This window comes from Salmo trutta, chromosome 26 (genome assembly GCF_901001165.1).
Source record: "Salmo trutta chromosome 26, fSalTru1.1, whole genome shotgun sequence".
In the NCBI taxonomy this organism is placed as follows: Eukaryota; Metazoa; Chordata; class Actinopteri; order Salmoniformes; family Salmonidae; genus Salmo; species Salmo trutta.
This window is the reverse complement of record NC_042982.1, coordinates 12664495-12680354: the sequence shown is the minus strand read 5'-3', so window position 1 is coordinate 12680354 and position 15860 is coordinate 12664495. Positions and strand designations below refer to the sequence as shown.

Below are 15860 nucleotides of genomic sequence, written 5' to 3'. Positions count from 1 at the left end.
ATATAAAAGCTATTCAGCAGTACCGCCGTGTAAGGAGGGACTAAAAAAGGGAGAAAAAGCCAAAGAATGGGAATTGTCTGTTGACAGATTGGATGTATTCAATCATTCATACTAGGAGCCGTGTATAGGGTGGGGTTGTAGCTCTCGCTAGTGCAAGGCTGCATGCCGGTCGCCTGTGGAGGAGAGAGGCGGAGGGAGAAGAGGGGGATAGGTTCATCACAGAGCGAGAAGGAGGGGGTGTCAGCGTGAAGAGAGGGAGGGGAAGGAGGGGTTTTAAAGGGTGGGCTTGTAGTCATTGTTAGCCACCAAGTCAGAGAGAGGCGCGAGCAGGCAGACAGTGAGTGTGTGTGCAAATTGTGATGAGTAAAAGCATTAGGCGACTCAGCTGTTGATACAGCCAGTGAGCGTGTGCAAGAGTGCGAGAGCGAGGGAGTGAGAGAGAAGTGTAAGGCAAAAAGGAAGGAAAGAAGGGAAAAGAGAGAAAGGATACTACAAGTATGCTGTGCTGCATAAGAAGAACAAAACCGGTAACTGCTTTCTTTACAGATTCTCTCATTCATATCTGTCAGTTTCAAAATGTGTCTAAATTGTTCAATGTTTGGATTAACTACTTCAGTAACTGAATTGAGGATACGCCTATCTCATTGTCTTGTCTTCTTGGCTCACTGGGACTTCAGTGATGTCTCAGATGAAAAATGGACACGCCTTGTTAATGTAATTATGTTTGAATGAGTGTAGTAGCCACAATGCTTCCAGACCTCATACTGTAATAGCAGTAAGATAAGCCTGTAACATGATGCTGAGGACTTTTATACTATTATCGATTCACTACTTTACACACTGAAAGATGTATTGACAGACACTTGATGCACCTGTTTGCTGCCTTCTGTGATTGCCTTGACTGCTTTGTACTGTAATCAGGATACATGAAGACTGGGGATACTTCCTCCATTGAGCACAATGCTGTCTTAATTACCTTAAGGCTTCTCTTAATTGATGCACTACTAAGAAATCCTATTTCGGTGTTATCTCTAAGAAACAAGAAGATAGAAAGGCATGTTTGCAGAGGAAAAAGGGTGGGGTAAGGCTCCACTGACTAAGACTCAACTCCTCTGGCCACGGTGTCTCCGGGGATTTCAACAGGAAATTAGGACCTTACAGGGATTAGCACGGTTCGGGGGTTAAAAGTGTATATTGTCAATTAGGTCTTCACATGTTTATGGGTGAATACATAGCAGAGAATCGTTTCTCAGAAAAGGAAGGTGTTGTGAATCTACGGGTGGGTCTTGGAGTTGTACAGTATGAGATAGTACCTTGATGTAAGTAGCTAGCAGAAGGTGTTTTTTGTTAGCACAGAGCTATCTATCTGCAGAAGCTATCTAGAGTGATCAGGATTTCATCGGCTTCATAAAGCACTGGATTCCATCAACACCTGATTGCTGCTTAAATGTCAGCATGTATGAGTCATTTTAGCTCAGCCAGGCTGCACATTGCACTGAAGTGGGTGAGGCATCCCTCTCTCTCTCACACAGCTTTAATACTGCATTAAACCCTATCTCCACACAATGCTGTTATCTGAATCGTAACCTAGTCTCACCACAGGGATAACCGCCTCCCATGCAGCATCCAGCCCTTAGACTCTGCTTTCTGCTTTTGAGGACTGGCTAATGAATGAATGAAGTCTGGATTTAGACAGCATATAAATGGTGCAACAAGAGAGATTGCTCTCAGCTTGCTGTTAAAAGCACAGAGAGCTACACACCCATACAGCAGTAGCAGCAACCAGGTTTTTCAACAGAGCCACCAGTGCACGCTGTCAGACCAGCCGTGATTGTGGAGCCTTTGTTCAAACGAGAGAGAGCAGCCTATTTAATTAAATGAGGGTGGCTATTATGGCTCAATATTATCTGGTTGCGAACATCATTCTTGGGGCCATCGAAAACATGTACAACACCGCTCATTAATTCACCGTCCTGGGAATAAGGCGTGTGTCGGAGAGGCATGAGGCTGTGCGGGTAGGTGAATGTATTCTCCTCCACCTGAACCCCCCCCTCTCTCCTGCAAGAGGAGGGAGAGGAGAGGAGACAGCTGGATGAAAGGGTGTGGTGCTGTGTGAGTGGGTAGTAGCAGCTCAGGGAGAATGGGGGAGATTCAGTTGCATTCCCATCCACTAGAAAACCAGACATATTTCTATCAAGATGAGATTTATTCAAGGGTATACCTTTACTGGACATATTGCTACAGACACCATATATTTCTTGGCAGACTTCTTTTTTTACCCTCTCCCTGTCTGGTTTCTGTGGTCGTGTGTAAGTTACACTGTGAGAGCCAAGCTATCTTTTTATTACACACACTGATTCAGTTCAAACACATACAGATCATTAGTGTTGGTTTACTGAGATAAGGGCTGTCTTTGCGTTAGCACGCTGCATTCACCTATGTGGAGGAGCTAGGGAGCGTCTGCTTGAGCGAATAAGAATTAAAAGAGGATACAAATACCGGCTGTGTGCATTTGTGCAAGCAGCAGTCTCATTCCCCTCCTGTGGCAAAGTCCCTAATGGTTTCCAAACTGAGACAGTGGTCTGACGTGGGGGGATGGTGGCTGGCTACCGTTGAAAGATCCATCCATAAACCCACTGTGGGGTGTGGTTCACACAGGGTTGCCCACCCAAGGACAGTGGCTGGGGCCCGAAATGTACAGTTGTCTTTCAGATACCATAGCCTGGCTTTTATTGGTGGTGTATCATCTACAGGCAATCAGCTATCTAAAAGGGCAAATGCAACTAGTGTTCCTGAGAGACAGTTTTGAGATATGCTCGTTTGATGAGTGGAAAGATCATGCACTGAGTGACTAAGGAATCAGATTGTTGTTTGAATACAGTTGTCTGAAGCTGTCTCAGGAGTCTAGGTGTCAGTTGACATGCCGATGCTTTTTAACATCGATTGATTATTCAATTATTTGTAGATCTTCAGTGATTGAGGTTTAGAAGGGATATACTGTAGGTTTGTAGGAAAATACCATTGGAACTGTCTATACAGAACTCTCCCCAGACATCTGATTGGAAGACATTTCCTAATGTCAGATTAAATCAGTTTGACATGGCTCTCAAAATGATGTCCTATATTGCTGTAGGTACATTGGTTAACGTCAGACTTTAACATGCAAATATATTGCTTTGGACATTCTACCATTCATATGTCTGGGAAGTCACCTAGTAGACTATACAAATTCATTGTTTGGTGGGTTGAACGGACAATGTAAATAGGTTGATTGTGGTAAAACTGTTGTAAAATCGGTGTAATGAGTTCTATTCTCCTATTTGAAAAATTATAGCTGGTCTCAATACATTTATCCGAACTAACAAACAAAACCCCCCCTATAATCCCCAAATGGACAATGAAACATCTTCCCTTAATACCAAAATGACGTCATCTCTCGTATTCCCAAAACAGTTTACAATTGAAGTTTAGCAGATGCTCTTATCCAGAGCGACATACATTAGTGAGTGCATACATTTTCCATACTGGTCCTCTGTGGGAATTGAACCCACGACCCTGGTGTTGCAAGCACCATGCTCTACTAAATAAGCCACATGGGACCCACATTTTTTGGGGGGCATTCAAAATGTTCGCCATTTTTAGGAGATGCTCTTATCCAGAGCAACTAGGGTCAAGTGCCTTGTTCAAGGGCACATCGACAGATTGTTAACCTAGTCAGCTCAGGGATTCAAATCAGCGACCTTTTGGTTACTGGCCCAATGCTCTTAACCTCTATGCTACCTGCCGCCCTTCTCAATCGCCATAAGTCATTCTATTTGAGCAAGTGCGTAGACCAAAATTTGGCAATTGTGAGCACCTATGAGATCATGCATATTAAAGATACCATTACGGCTGTGAGGGTGTGCCAGACACACTGTATTCACCTCCTACTCTAACAGTCTATCAAATCTCACTGTTCCATTAGCACATTACTTCACTCCACTCAATTATTCCAAAATAATACATAGTCATAGCTTTAAAAACATTATATATTTGTTGGTAGCAGGTGATTAAGACATCTTTCTCCTCCTAAACGTGCCGCACGCAAGCACGCACGAACACACGCACGCACACACACACACACAGAGAGACCCTGAAAAAAACGCCCTGACCGATGGAACAGCCAGCTCCTCCCTGCTACCCTGATTAGTAACCTGATTTATGGTTTCCTATTGGCTGCTTCCCCAAGGGGTCAGGTGTAATGTCAATCATAGTAACATATAGTCTTTCATAGCCTAAACCAGTAGTTTTCACCCTTTTTTGGTTACCATACCACCAACTGAATTTTGCTTTGCCCAGAGTACACCTGAAGTACCCACTCATGTGCATTTTAACAGTAAGCCTATTGTCTCATGAGTCTTCTCAAGTACCCCCTGTGGATAGGCCAAGTACGACCACGGGTCCTAGTACCCCTGGTTGGGAACCACTGGCCTAAAACAGCAGACAGGGCACTGAGTGATGAGTTACATGTAGCACTCTGGTTGTCAAGGTAACGTTTGATCGTTCGGGGGGAGGATGGCTGTGCATCTTGACGAGGTAGCAACCAAAGATGGACCCACAAAGCAGCTTTCAGGGATCTAGTAACTAAACAATGCTGTACGCCATTACTGATGTTATTATGACTATGTTATTGATGATAGTAACCGATTACACTATCTAAAAACATAGCAAAACCAATACTAATGGGAAATGAGATGAATCATCAAGACGTAACTGATCCACATGCAGCACTCTTTGGCGTATTATGCAACGAGACCAAAAATGTAGCGTATTTGTAACAAGAAGCAAGAATCCCTCTGGAAAACGTCACATTGGGAACATCGTGAAAGACAAAGCATGTAATACTCTTAGCTACATCATAGATTTAGAATCACTGTCTCTTTGATTTGGTTTAGTCCACACTGCCTGTTACGTTTCCTTTACATTGGTTCCCTCTATTATTTTCAGATTAACATAGTTTGTCGGTGTGAGATAAACTCATAATTCAAAACAATACAAGCTGTTTATTTATTCATTCATTTTTAATGTATTGATAATTTTTTGCTTTGTCAATTTCAACATCATTGTTTATTTTTCCTTATTTCACTTCATTTCTTTTTCATTAGATTTATAAGAATCATAACACAGCCCTCTATTTGATGGACCACTCCAACTATGGATCCAGATATCAAAGGTAACATCTTGACGCTCTGTACAGGCTCCAACACCTATCCCACTCCCACTCCTCATCTTTTCCTAAATTCTGCTCCAACCATGGCCAGCAACTTCTTTACAACCCAAACCTGAACAACCGTGCTCAGATCCACATCCCACTCTCACCGCCTGCTCGGACTGTGCCTTCTTCTGCCTTGAACAATCCACCTTTTATTCATTTCCCTTGATTCTGCTTATAATCTAGTATCTATTTTGGGTGGTGGGTATGTTGGTGGGATGTGTTGTTGGAGATGCCTTTTGGGAGTGTTCTTATTCAGAATCCTTGGGATTGTATGTGAGTGACATCCGATGGCGTTCACCACGGTGGAATGCTATCTGTTCATCTGCCACAATAAGAGACGTAATTGGTTGGATGTTGATAGAAAAGGGCTTCATATAATAGTTACTGTCACTCACTATTTGGCAGGCCCGTTGAGCATGGGCCTCTGATACCACTTCATTGGAGACCTTTCACATTTAGCCACGAGGATGGGATGGCACAGCTTTCTAAGAGCTTAGTAGGTCACCGGAAGGGTACCTGTTTGTTTCTTTGAAGCGGCAATTGAAATTCTTGTTGGTTAGATAACAATGATATTGCTTCATTTTAGGGCAGACACAAAATGTTAATAGTAAGCCCTTGGTGGTTTGTTGTCCTCTAATATGCTCATGACTTCTTGACATCCTGTCTCTTTCCCAAGGTTGAGAAGAATGAAGAGGCTGACCAGGAAATCAAGCAGGATGAGAAGAAACCAGAGGACAAAGCCCACAAGGCGGCCACCAAAATCCAGGCCAGCTTCCGTGGACACATACTCCGGAAAAAAATGAAAGATGGAGAGGAGGATGAGGAGGCCAGTCCAGCTGTCCCAGAGGAGGAGGCGAAGGAGGCGGCAGATGGAGAAGAGGAGAAGAAGGACGTCCCCACTGCGGCTGAGCAGGCTGCCGAGGAAAAAGCCCCCCCTGGGATTAAAGAGGAGGAGACGAGCCAAGCCAAAAGCCCCATCTCAGAAAAGCCAGCAAACTCTCCTGCCCCTGTCGCCACCTCTCCCGTAGCCGCAGCAGCAGCTTCTCCCACCGCGGCGCCTTCAGAGCCTTCCAAAGAGGAGGCCAAGGCGGAGCCTGGCGACACCAAGGAGAAGCCCAAAGAGGTGGACAGCAATGAGGTTCCGGTTTCTGCCCAAAACCCCTCCACTGATTGTGCTGAAATGAGTGTGGAGGGTGGTGCTGCCCAGGAGGAGTCCAAACAAGCCGACGTGCCTGCTGCTACTGTCAGTGAGACGGCTGATAAGGAGGAGCCTCACCAAACACAAGACAAAAAAGGTAGGCCTTATTGTAACCCAGCCTCTGAGATGCCCATCCATGTAGATGAGCTTAGAAATAGGCTACAAACGCAAAACAAACCATATAGGCTACACAATAGCTCGTATAATACATTTATTATTAAGAATAAAATTGTCTGTGAGCCAAATTTACAAAATGACATCATGTCAAGCTGTTACTCATAATCTCTTTACATGATCTTTCATTGGTTCTAAGTATGAGAGAAAAGGGCAAAGGCTCAGTAGGTTATCTTGTTCCAGTCCTCGAACTCCCAGACTATATGATGTAGCCTACCTAATGGAATATGTGCAGAATCCTCTACAGGAGGATCAGTGTCTTTGTCCTAAATGGCACCCTATTCCCTACAAAGTGCACTACCCTATGGGCCCTGGTTAAAAGTAGTGCACTTTACAGGGTACAAAGTGCCATTTGGGACAGAAGCTTAGACAGGACTGGGATAAACTAGGTCATAGGGGCTGCACTGTCTGCAGGTTGTCATAGTTACACATACTTGACTACTGGTGTAGACCCGGGATACCTGGCCATGGTTTTCAGACTTAACGAATGATAAATTACTCAAACTGGTCAATTAAGACGGAAACCAGCAGACCGTGAAGACATGCATGACCTGGAATGGCTAACCATCATATGAAGCACTAGTTTAGGTCATACATTTAGGTCATAAAGTCCAATGTAAAGGATATAGTACAAATGGAATTCAATATTTTAGCGGAGTTCAGGTGGGCCTTCGAGCTTCAGCAAAGAAAGAAAAGGAGGAGTGCTCAACAATAATGACAAAAACGACATATTTTAATATTCAATATGTAGCAGTGGAGGTGTTTATATTATCTGTCCGGTATATTCAGGGTCTATACACAATGAAACACAAGACAGTGTTGTTGGAAGACCTTTCACAGAAATATTATTGATTGAGACTTTTATGACAATTTAATGAATGACTGAAATCAACTTTATTGATCCCCAGAGAGAGAAATCGGGATAAATAATAAATGAGCTCATCTTCTAGGATGGGTTGAAATGTCAATATTTTCACAGTGATTGCATGGTTACCACTCCCTTACCTGAAACCTGCCCGTAGAATACCAAGCGCTGTGTGCGTCATCTATCATGAGTCACATACACGCAAGTCTAGCGCCATCTCTGATTCCCGGTGGATGACTAGCACAGATGATGTCATGCTGATGATTAAAGTCAATGCAGTCATGATGACATCATTACCTCCAGGAAATTAGGAAAATAGCTTGGATAGGAAAGAACATCTACATGTCATACTAACAACTCATAGGGAAAATAAGCCTTAACTCTGTGAGACCCAATGTTGGAAAAATACATTTCCTAAATTGCATCCTGTACAGGTCCTAAACAAAGCAATTATGGCAAACACTACAAAGTGCATCTCCTTAGACCCAGATGTACTGTATCTCTTAGTAGTATTTGTTGTGTGTTGGTATGATTATTGTGGCATCAGTAGCCTCTGAAACATTAGAAAACTGTCCACTCATCTGAGACCACACCGGTCCCCTACACAAGCAAATGTTGTAGGCCATCCATGCAAGTACATGCCTTGAAATATTTTTTCTGTCTTCTCTAAGATGTAGTGATTATGTAGAAAAAAACATATCAAGAAAAAAAAACGTTTTGAGCTAGAGGTAGTTTCGTAAGTGCTGCAAAAATGCAACATTAGGCTTGAAGGGTTGCCAAACTGAGACATTGTTTCCCTTCCAAATTCTGCAAGTAATATGGACAACCAAATACTTAAGTAACTTTGATGTCCCTTCTACACATCAAAAGAAGAAAAATGAATATACATTAAAATAATACTGCCATTTTATGGTAAAGAAGTAAGATAGATTATCTCTCCAAAATAACCGAAAAAGGACAACTAAATATCTTATCCATACATATAAAAAAAACACAAATTGTTTATTCTGTTTTTGATAGCAAAATACAAACATTTCAATTGGTCAAGTCGATCAATTTGCCTATTTCAGACAAAATATGACTTCAATATTTTCCATCACATGTAAATGTTTTTGATCCATTTTGATGTGATTTTCATGTAATTTCCGTTTTCTTACCACACATTTTTGCTACCAAGTCCAATGTTGCATTTTTACGTTTTCAGAATTTCTTTCTACAAACTTGAAATTCCAAAAACGGATTATTTTCATTTTCATAAGTATTTAAGTATTTCTGACGGGTAAAAAAATCTGATTTGGATCTATGCTTAGGTCTCACAGGGTTAAAATCTGATTTGGATCTATGCTTAGGTCTCACAGGGTTAAAATCTGATTTGGATCTATGCTTAGGTCTCACAGGGTTAAAAATCTGATTTGGATCTATGCTTAGGTCTCACAGGGTTAAAAATCTGATTTGGATCTATGCTTAGTTCTCACGGGGTTAAAATCTGATTTGGATCTATGCTTAGGTCTCACAGGGTTAAAAATTAAAAATCATAGTACAATTGCAATAAAATTGTACAATTGTAAAAAAAAATTATGTAGGCCAGCTGTACCAAAATCAGAGTAGATTTCTTTAGATTTAGTCTTGGACTTGAGAATCCCATCTAGCAGGTTCATGGAGGAATGAACTGTTGCTACTCTCTCTCTCTCTTTCTCCCTCCCCACCCCTCCCCTCCCCTCCCCTCCCCTCCCTCCCTCCCTCCCTCCCTTCCTTCCTTCCTTCCTTCCTTCCCTCCCTCCTTATTTCTTCTTTCAGATGGTGCCGAAGAATCCCAACCAGCTGAGGCTCCAGCAGAGGCAGACCAGGAGGAGTCCAAGGAGGACCAAGCGAAAGTTTAACATAGAGAAAAAAATACTATGATTACAAATGAATTTAAAGGGTGACTCTTCTCCTTCTGAATGTGAAGACAGTCCATTTTAATTTGTTTGTCATTTTTTGTGTGGCAATGATTTTCATATGTTGGGGGAGTTTCCAACATGCGTTTTTTGGTTCAAGCTATAAGTGGTATAATTTAGGTATGTTCTGTATCTTACATTATTGATTCGATGGTTGGACGTGTCCACATTTTGAACTGAGTTTCAAAACCCTACAAGCAGGACAGGACATTTTCATATTCTGCTTGAGTTTATCAAGCTTGGTTTATGTTCTTTGAGTAACAGGTCCTTCTCCTTCCGCACTTAGAAAACGAACAAGTCTGACATGATTTTCACGACTTTATGGAAAACGATGAGTACTACGACATGTTGTTGGCCCCACAACTAAAACCCCCTTCCAAATTACATGATTAGCATGAACCATTTAACAACTTGCATGGGAACTCTTCCACTAAGAGGACATTTTCGCAGTCACAATACAAAAAAAAAGTGGCTTCTTTTTGATGTCCTTGGTGTTGTTATGACAGTTTGATATAAATTGGAATTACTCTTGCACTGATGTTAAAAAGAAAATCAAACAAACAAAACAAAAAAACTTTTCCTATGTTCCTGTGAGTGCAATGTCCAGTTTGAATCTAAGGAGTTAAATTGTGAGAGAAAAAAATCATGGTTTCAATGTCTGTTTTCAAAATAAAGCAATGTGCCAATTACCATCATAAGTTGTGGAATATATTTCACCTGCCAAACAAAATATTTGCTAATGAAGCCACTTTCACATAAAGACTGAATTGGACTATAATAGTATTATTATTAATGAGATCTAGAGACATCTAGTGGAGTGTAATGGCACCTGCAGCTTAGGGCTTGGTGCTCGATTCAAATTCGTATTGCTCAGCACTATAGCGCCATTGAAATTTAAAGGTCATTTCTGATTGAGTCGACCATTGCAGCGTTTACTGTGAATGCAGTACTCTGGAACAATGGCTTTACATTTCTATTGTGCTGTATGGCAGCTCTTCAGCACTACATATTGAATTGAATTCCTGGCATGAAACGATACCCAGCTTATTAGTAACAAATGCTATACTTTTGGGTCTCGATTCAATCTGAGGTTCAGCGCTATAGCGCACTTGAAATGTAAAGGTTATTTCTGATTAGAGCCGACATATGGAGTGTTCACAGTGAATGTAGTCTCCGCTAACACAGGAACATTGACTTTAAATATCAATCGAACTAAAACGCAGATCTTCAGCACGACGGATTGAATCGAGCCCAATTGACTTGACAGTAAAAACATACAGCTCACTTTTTCTCTCTCTTTTAAAAAAAAAGCTAGATAGGTTATAGATACACCCATTCTTCCATACTCCCAGTATTTGACAAAAACACTTCCACTTGGTCAGGTCTGTGTTGGAGGATCAGCTATTGTTTCATAATCACCAGAAAGATTTATCATGATGGATGGACTGGTAGTGTACATGTGTTGTCCAGGGTTGGGGTCAATTCCACAAATTCAATTCTAATTAAATTCTCTTTCCCTGTAAATTCCCAATTAGTTTCATTCAAATTCTAGGTCAGTCTTTGAATTCAGAGATAATTCAATTCCTCTGAATTCCAATGTTAGGTAAATTCCAATAATTTAATTCCCAATTCAATATTATCCCCAACAATTCCACAAATTCCAATTCAAATCCCTCAGGCGTTCAGGCTGATTATATCACTGTTCCGGCAGCCTAGCTATGCTGGAATACAGGTTGAAATGATTAAAAACAAATCTTACAGTTAATTTCTTATACTATGTGCAATGTAAAAAAATATCATTTACTGGTAAATATACAAACAATGTAATTCTAATTCAATTCCAAAACTTGAAGATAATTCAACATAAATTCTCCACTTCATGAGTGAATTCAAGAATTGAATTGGATTTTCAAATTCAATTGTAATTGACCCCAACCTAGCACTAGATTTTAAAAGCCACCGTAATTACCCCCACCCCTTCCTGAGTCATCTGATGCCAGAGCATGTCTTTTCCTTGAGTCTTTATCTCAACGGGACCTACTAGTTTAAAGGTTAGATAAAAACGCTACAAGGCTCACAGCAAATGAATTGACTCCATCCATTTCAGGAGTTCATCGGTGTCCATAACAATGGCCCTTTCCTTCTATAAAGCCTATCATTTCAGTCAGACAATGCAAATGACTGTACCTACTGGCAAGAGTTCTCCTTCCAGGGATCACACTGTTCAGATAGCTTTGTCAGTGTCCATTTCCAAGGGCCTGAGTTAACTGTCTAGAAAGTGTCATAGAAACCCCTCTCCTTTTCCAAAACAGATTATAGTTTGTCAAGCACTCCAGAAATATACAGTATAGGACACAAATCTCCCAATGAGAATTAACAATACGTATATTATTTTATTTGCATGTTACATGGTGATAAACACAAATGTACCAGGAAGATACTGTGTTTCAAGCGTTCTCCAAAAAGATTACTCATTGACATCTCAATCCACATTCAAATACAGAACACTGAATTCAAACAACTTTATTTTGCGTCAAAACATTTTCTTGTATACCTTTACATACCATTTTTAGAAATCAATCGCAATAACGTTACCATTAATCAAAGCAAATAGAAAACAGGGACATTGCTGTGTAATGATTGTATAATTGTCTAGGAATTCCATTCTTGTGACAAAGGGAAGTAGAAATGTGACATTCCTCTGTGTCCTACAGTGGAGTATTATCAACAAAGTGAACTTAGGGATAGCCAACTTAAATATATTCTAAAAACATTTTATATACAGGTGAGTAAATCATAAGATGGTGGGTTACACATGTAACCATAGCTTGGTGGGATGGATAAACATGTGGCCAATGTAAATGACTGGTAATTCATGCCGCATGTATCTCTTTCAATGGCTTAAAACAAGCCAAAGTAACTCAAAGGTGTGTGCAGACACACAAGCCAATTTTATACAGCGATGAGATGCAATGTTTGTTATTAGAAAGAATCTAGGTAGACATATCAGTCCCCTTCAGTTCCCCAGGTATCAGTCATAAGGGATCAGGGGCTGTGTTCATAGGCAGGGTACAGCGCAGTCAGGTGAGACCCCTCCTCTTGGGAAAGACTTCAGCTAAACATCTGATGGCTCACTGGCTGAGGAGACTGTCAATCACTGCAAGACCACCCACTGCTTTCCCCCAGTGCTTTAGCTTTGACAGGTAGACATATACAGTACTGTACTATAGTCCACATGCCTTCCCATTCAGACATGTAAAAACACTTCCCATTAAATTATAATACATACCCCTTTATTGGAGTGTTAATAAACTATCGTCCAGAGGCAGGATGTACAGTAGGCCTAGCGTTCATTGTTTTATGGGTAATTGAAAATACAGAGATGACACACAGATAGATTCTCAGTATAGCACTAAGGCTAACATACAGCGAGTCTGTTTTTTAACAAAGAACTCAGACTGCTTAGATGGACAACTACCTTACAGTCATGGTTCCGAAGCAGTATGAATACAGTGGAGGTTTTTAATGATGATGAGATTTCAGAGAGCATGACTTACATTACAGGTTGGTTTTGTGAACACACTTGAAATATTTGACTTGACAGATAGCGGTACAATGTCATCATGAGTCCCATCTGTTTCGTTGGCCTCAGTTGTTCATCAATTCATTTTGGCATTCAGCTCATAGTCACTCTCCATGAGCTTTCATTTTAGAAACCAAATACATCTATGTACCCAACTCAAAGAAAAACTAAAACAATGTTGTAATTGGAAAACTACAATAAATGCACAAACTTGACCTTATTAAACCCTTTTAAAAACATTGTTCTCTAGTGGTTTTACTTGCATGGTGCAAAGCGCTGCTGCCATGGAATACTACAAGTTAATTATCAAGAAATGACTGACTTATTTAGAAATATGGACATATTAAATGTGTCTTCATATATAAGGACATTGGATTCAAGTATATACACCATTAATGGAAATGATTGAAAATAAATCCATAAATTATGAATTTCCATATGTCATTATGAAAACACATACTTGTAAAACAGAAAAGAAAAGCACATCATTCATGTCATACATTTCTATCCACATTCCAGCAGTATAACTGTGGTAGCTCAAAATATATTGGAGAAAGTTGACAACATAAAAGCTAATATGGCAGGCCATTTCTGAAGCTAAATACAGTTTGCCATAGAGAAACTGAACAGCATATAATTGGTTTGTAATCATACAAGCAACATATACTGTAACAATAATTACTATTTTTCTTGTTGCAGTGGTGAAACAAGTTATTTTTATCATAGAGACACTTAAAAAAAAATGTATATACAGTAACGCATCAATATTACGCATGTTTTGTTTGATGAAGGTCATGAAAGTAGGTCTTCCTTTTCGACATAAAGATGATTGCACATTTCAAGCGTTTCTATCAAGGTTTGCGCTGATGCAAACCATGCTAGCCCACAGTTATTGTGCATCTCCTTTGAGGCATCCAAATATCAGGCAACTTGCCATGTATCTAATGTGGCTGAGGCTATTTCCTCCCGTTTATGATCCCTTTACTATTGAAATGAAGTATACCAAATATAACATTGCATGTTCTACTGTTTTTCTGTAATGTTGACTGAAGTATGTTGGCTTTGACACTTTTTATAAACACTTTCAAATCTAGCGTTTTGTATTTTTTAAATGTCGATATTTGGACATATATTGGCGTATTATTGTTTGATGATGCACTGGTTACAATGACCTTTTAGTCTAACAATACAGTAAAATTCCATTGGGAAAGTAACAGTAACTTGAATGTCTCAGTGCTTCTCATAGATATCCATGATTGTTGTACTTGACCTGAAATCCCTGCCATTTGGGAGTTTAGACTTATGTATTCCTGGGGACAAAATACAATGAACCACACCCAATCCCCCCCCCAACTGAAACAAGAGTAATGTCAGTGGAAAAGCAAGACTTCAGCATCTTCAAATAGTAATAACGGTTTCTTTTTAAAAAAAAACACTGTTTGTTCCATTTTCTCCATTTCATATTTTTTTGTTACTAAAACTTATTAATAAGCCCATTCTATCTTCTTATTATCTAGTTTGGTGCGTCGAAGCACATCAGGATTTTTGTTACGTTATGCAAACAGTCTCAATGTAATAACCGGGTAGGTAATAACAATGGTAGGTTGGTGGTGTTATTAACACTTGAAGAGAAGGCAGGTGATGGAGGCCAGGAGGAGCCACAGTGACTGGGATAGGCAGGAGGCGCCGTTGAGGTCTCGACCCGTCCCAGGTCCTGGAGAGAGAGGGAGAAGGAGAGAGAAAGATTCAGAGGAAGAGAAGTTAAAGACTAACATATTCATTTTGTTGATGTTTCATTCAATATGTGTCACTTCTATGTGATGTAATAATGTGTAAATGTATATACATTGTCATGCCTGTCTGAGTCAGTCTGAGTATCGGTACTGCTGCTATGACTCTACAGGAATGAATTTGTGTGCAGTGAGTGACATCTGGTGGTCAGACCATGTAATACAGCCTTTTCTAGTCCCACATCTAAATGGAATGGGCCTAGAATTTGTAACATTGTCTAATGTGTCTAATTTCAGAGACATTTCATTAAGAGATTTGGGGGATTGCATATTATTCCAAAGTTATTTACTATAGAGGAAGAGACTAGCATTTTGGATCCCGAGTTTGTTGGTTGCAACACATGTGTAGTTTCCATAGTCCTCCTCTGTAACGTTGGAGATCATCAGGACAGTTGTGGTCCCTACGATCTGGATGCTGATTCCCTGGGCGTTGGATAGCCTGGACAAGACGGCACATCACGTTAGGCATTATAACACAATATGCATAAGACTCGGGACATCTGATTAGTCTGCCACTTTTGTCTTTAGAATACATACTGTACATTGTCAGCTCGTTTCAAAAGAAAAGTGAATGTGAAAATCAATATTTACACAGTTCCTCTCATACATTTACATACAAATAATGAATTATGATAACATTGGTTTGCCTTATCATAGAGTCTATTGACACTGAGTACACACAACATGACAGAGACTGACCAGGTGAATCCAGGTGAAAGCTATGATCCCTTATTGATGTCACTTGTTAAATCCACTTCAATCAGTGTAGATGAAGGGGAGAAGACAGGTTTAAGAAGGTGAATGGGCAAGACGTAAGATGTAAGTGCCTTTGAACTGGATTTGGTAGTAGGTGCCAGGCGCAACGGTTTGTGTCCAGAACTGCAACGCTGCTGGGTTTTTCACGCTCATGTTTCCCGTGTGTAAACAAGAATGGTCCACCACCCAAAGGACTTCCAGCCAACTTGACACAACTGTGGGAAGCATTGGAGTCAACATGGGCCAGCATCCCTGTGGAACGCTTTTAACACCTTGTAGAGATCATGCCCCGATGAATTGAGG

The 15860-nt window shown here is 40.5% G+C and overlaps 2 protein-coding genes across 7 annotated transcripts in view; one reads left to right on the top strand and one right to left on the bottom strand.

Annotated features, from left to right (window-relative positions):
- The first annotated feature begins 286 nt into the window (after window positions 1-286).
- LOC115163126 (neuromodulin) lies at window positions 287-10126 on the top strand. The gene is made up of 3 exons (XM_029714761.1): window positions 287-527; window positions 5931-6549; window positions 9289-10126. The coding sequence occupies exons 1-3, from the start codon at window positions 498-500 to the stop codon at window positions 9369-9371; spliced, it is 732 nt and encodes a 243-aa protein (XP_029570621.1). The 5' UTR covers window positions 287-497; the 3' UTR covers window positions 9372-10126.
- A 4348-nt stretch (window positions 10127-14474) lies between these two features.
- The window catches only part of LOC115163124 (limbic system-associated membrane protein), a 1234562-nt gene continuing 1233176 nt past the window's right edge, over window positions 14475-15860 (bottom strand). For all 6 annotated transcript variants that reach the window (XM_029714758.1, XM_029714756.1, XM_029714759.1 and 3 more), the window contains 2 exons: window positions 15092-15240; window positions 14475-14725 (listed from right to left, as the gene is read on the bottom strand). In XM_029714758.1, the coding sequence (XP_029570618.1) occupies window positions 14628-14725; window positions 15092-15240 (247 nt within the window). In that variant the 3' untranslated portion in view covers window positions 14475-14627. The remainder of the gene's footprint in view (window positions 14726-15091; window positions 15241-15860) is intronic.

Bases quoted from the DNA above. Each gene is read 5' to 3' on its own strand.
- LOC115163126 (XM_029714761.1), top strand. From the start codon at position 498: ATGCTGTGCTGCATAAGAAGAACAAAACCG. The intron at 528-5,930 runs GTAACTGCTTTC...CTCTTTCCCAAG, and splicing joins GCATAAGAAGAACAAAACCG to GTTGAGAAGAATGAAGAGGC. The intron at 6,550-9,288 runs GTAGGCCTTATT...TTCTTCTTTCAG, and splicing joins CCAAACACAAGACAAAAAAG to ATGGTGCCGAAGAATCCCAA.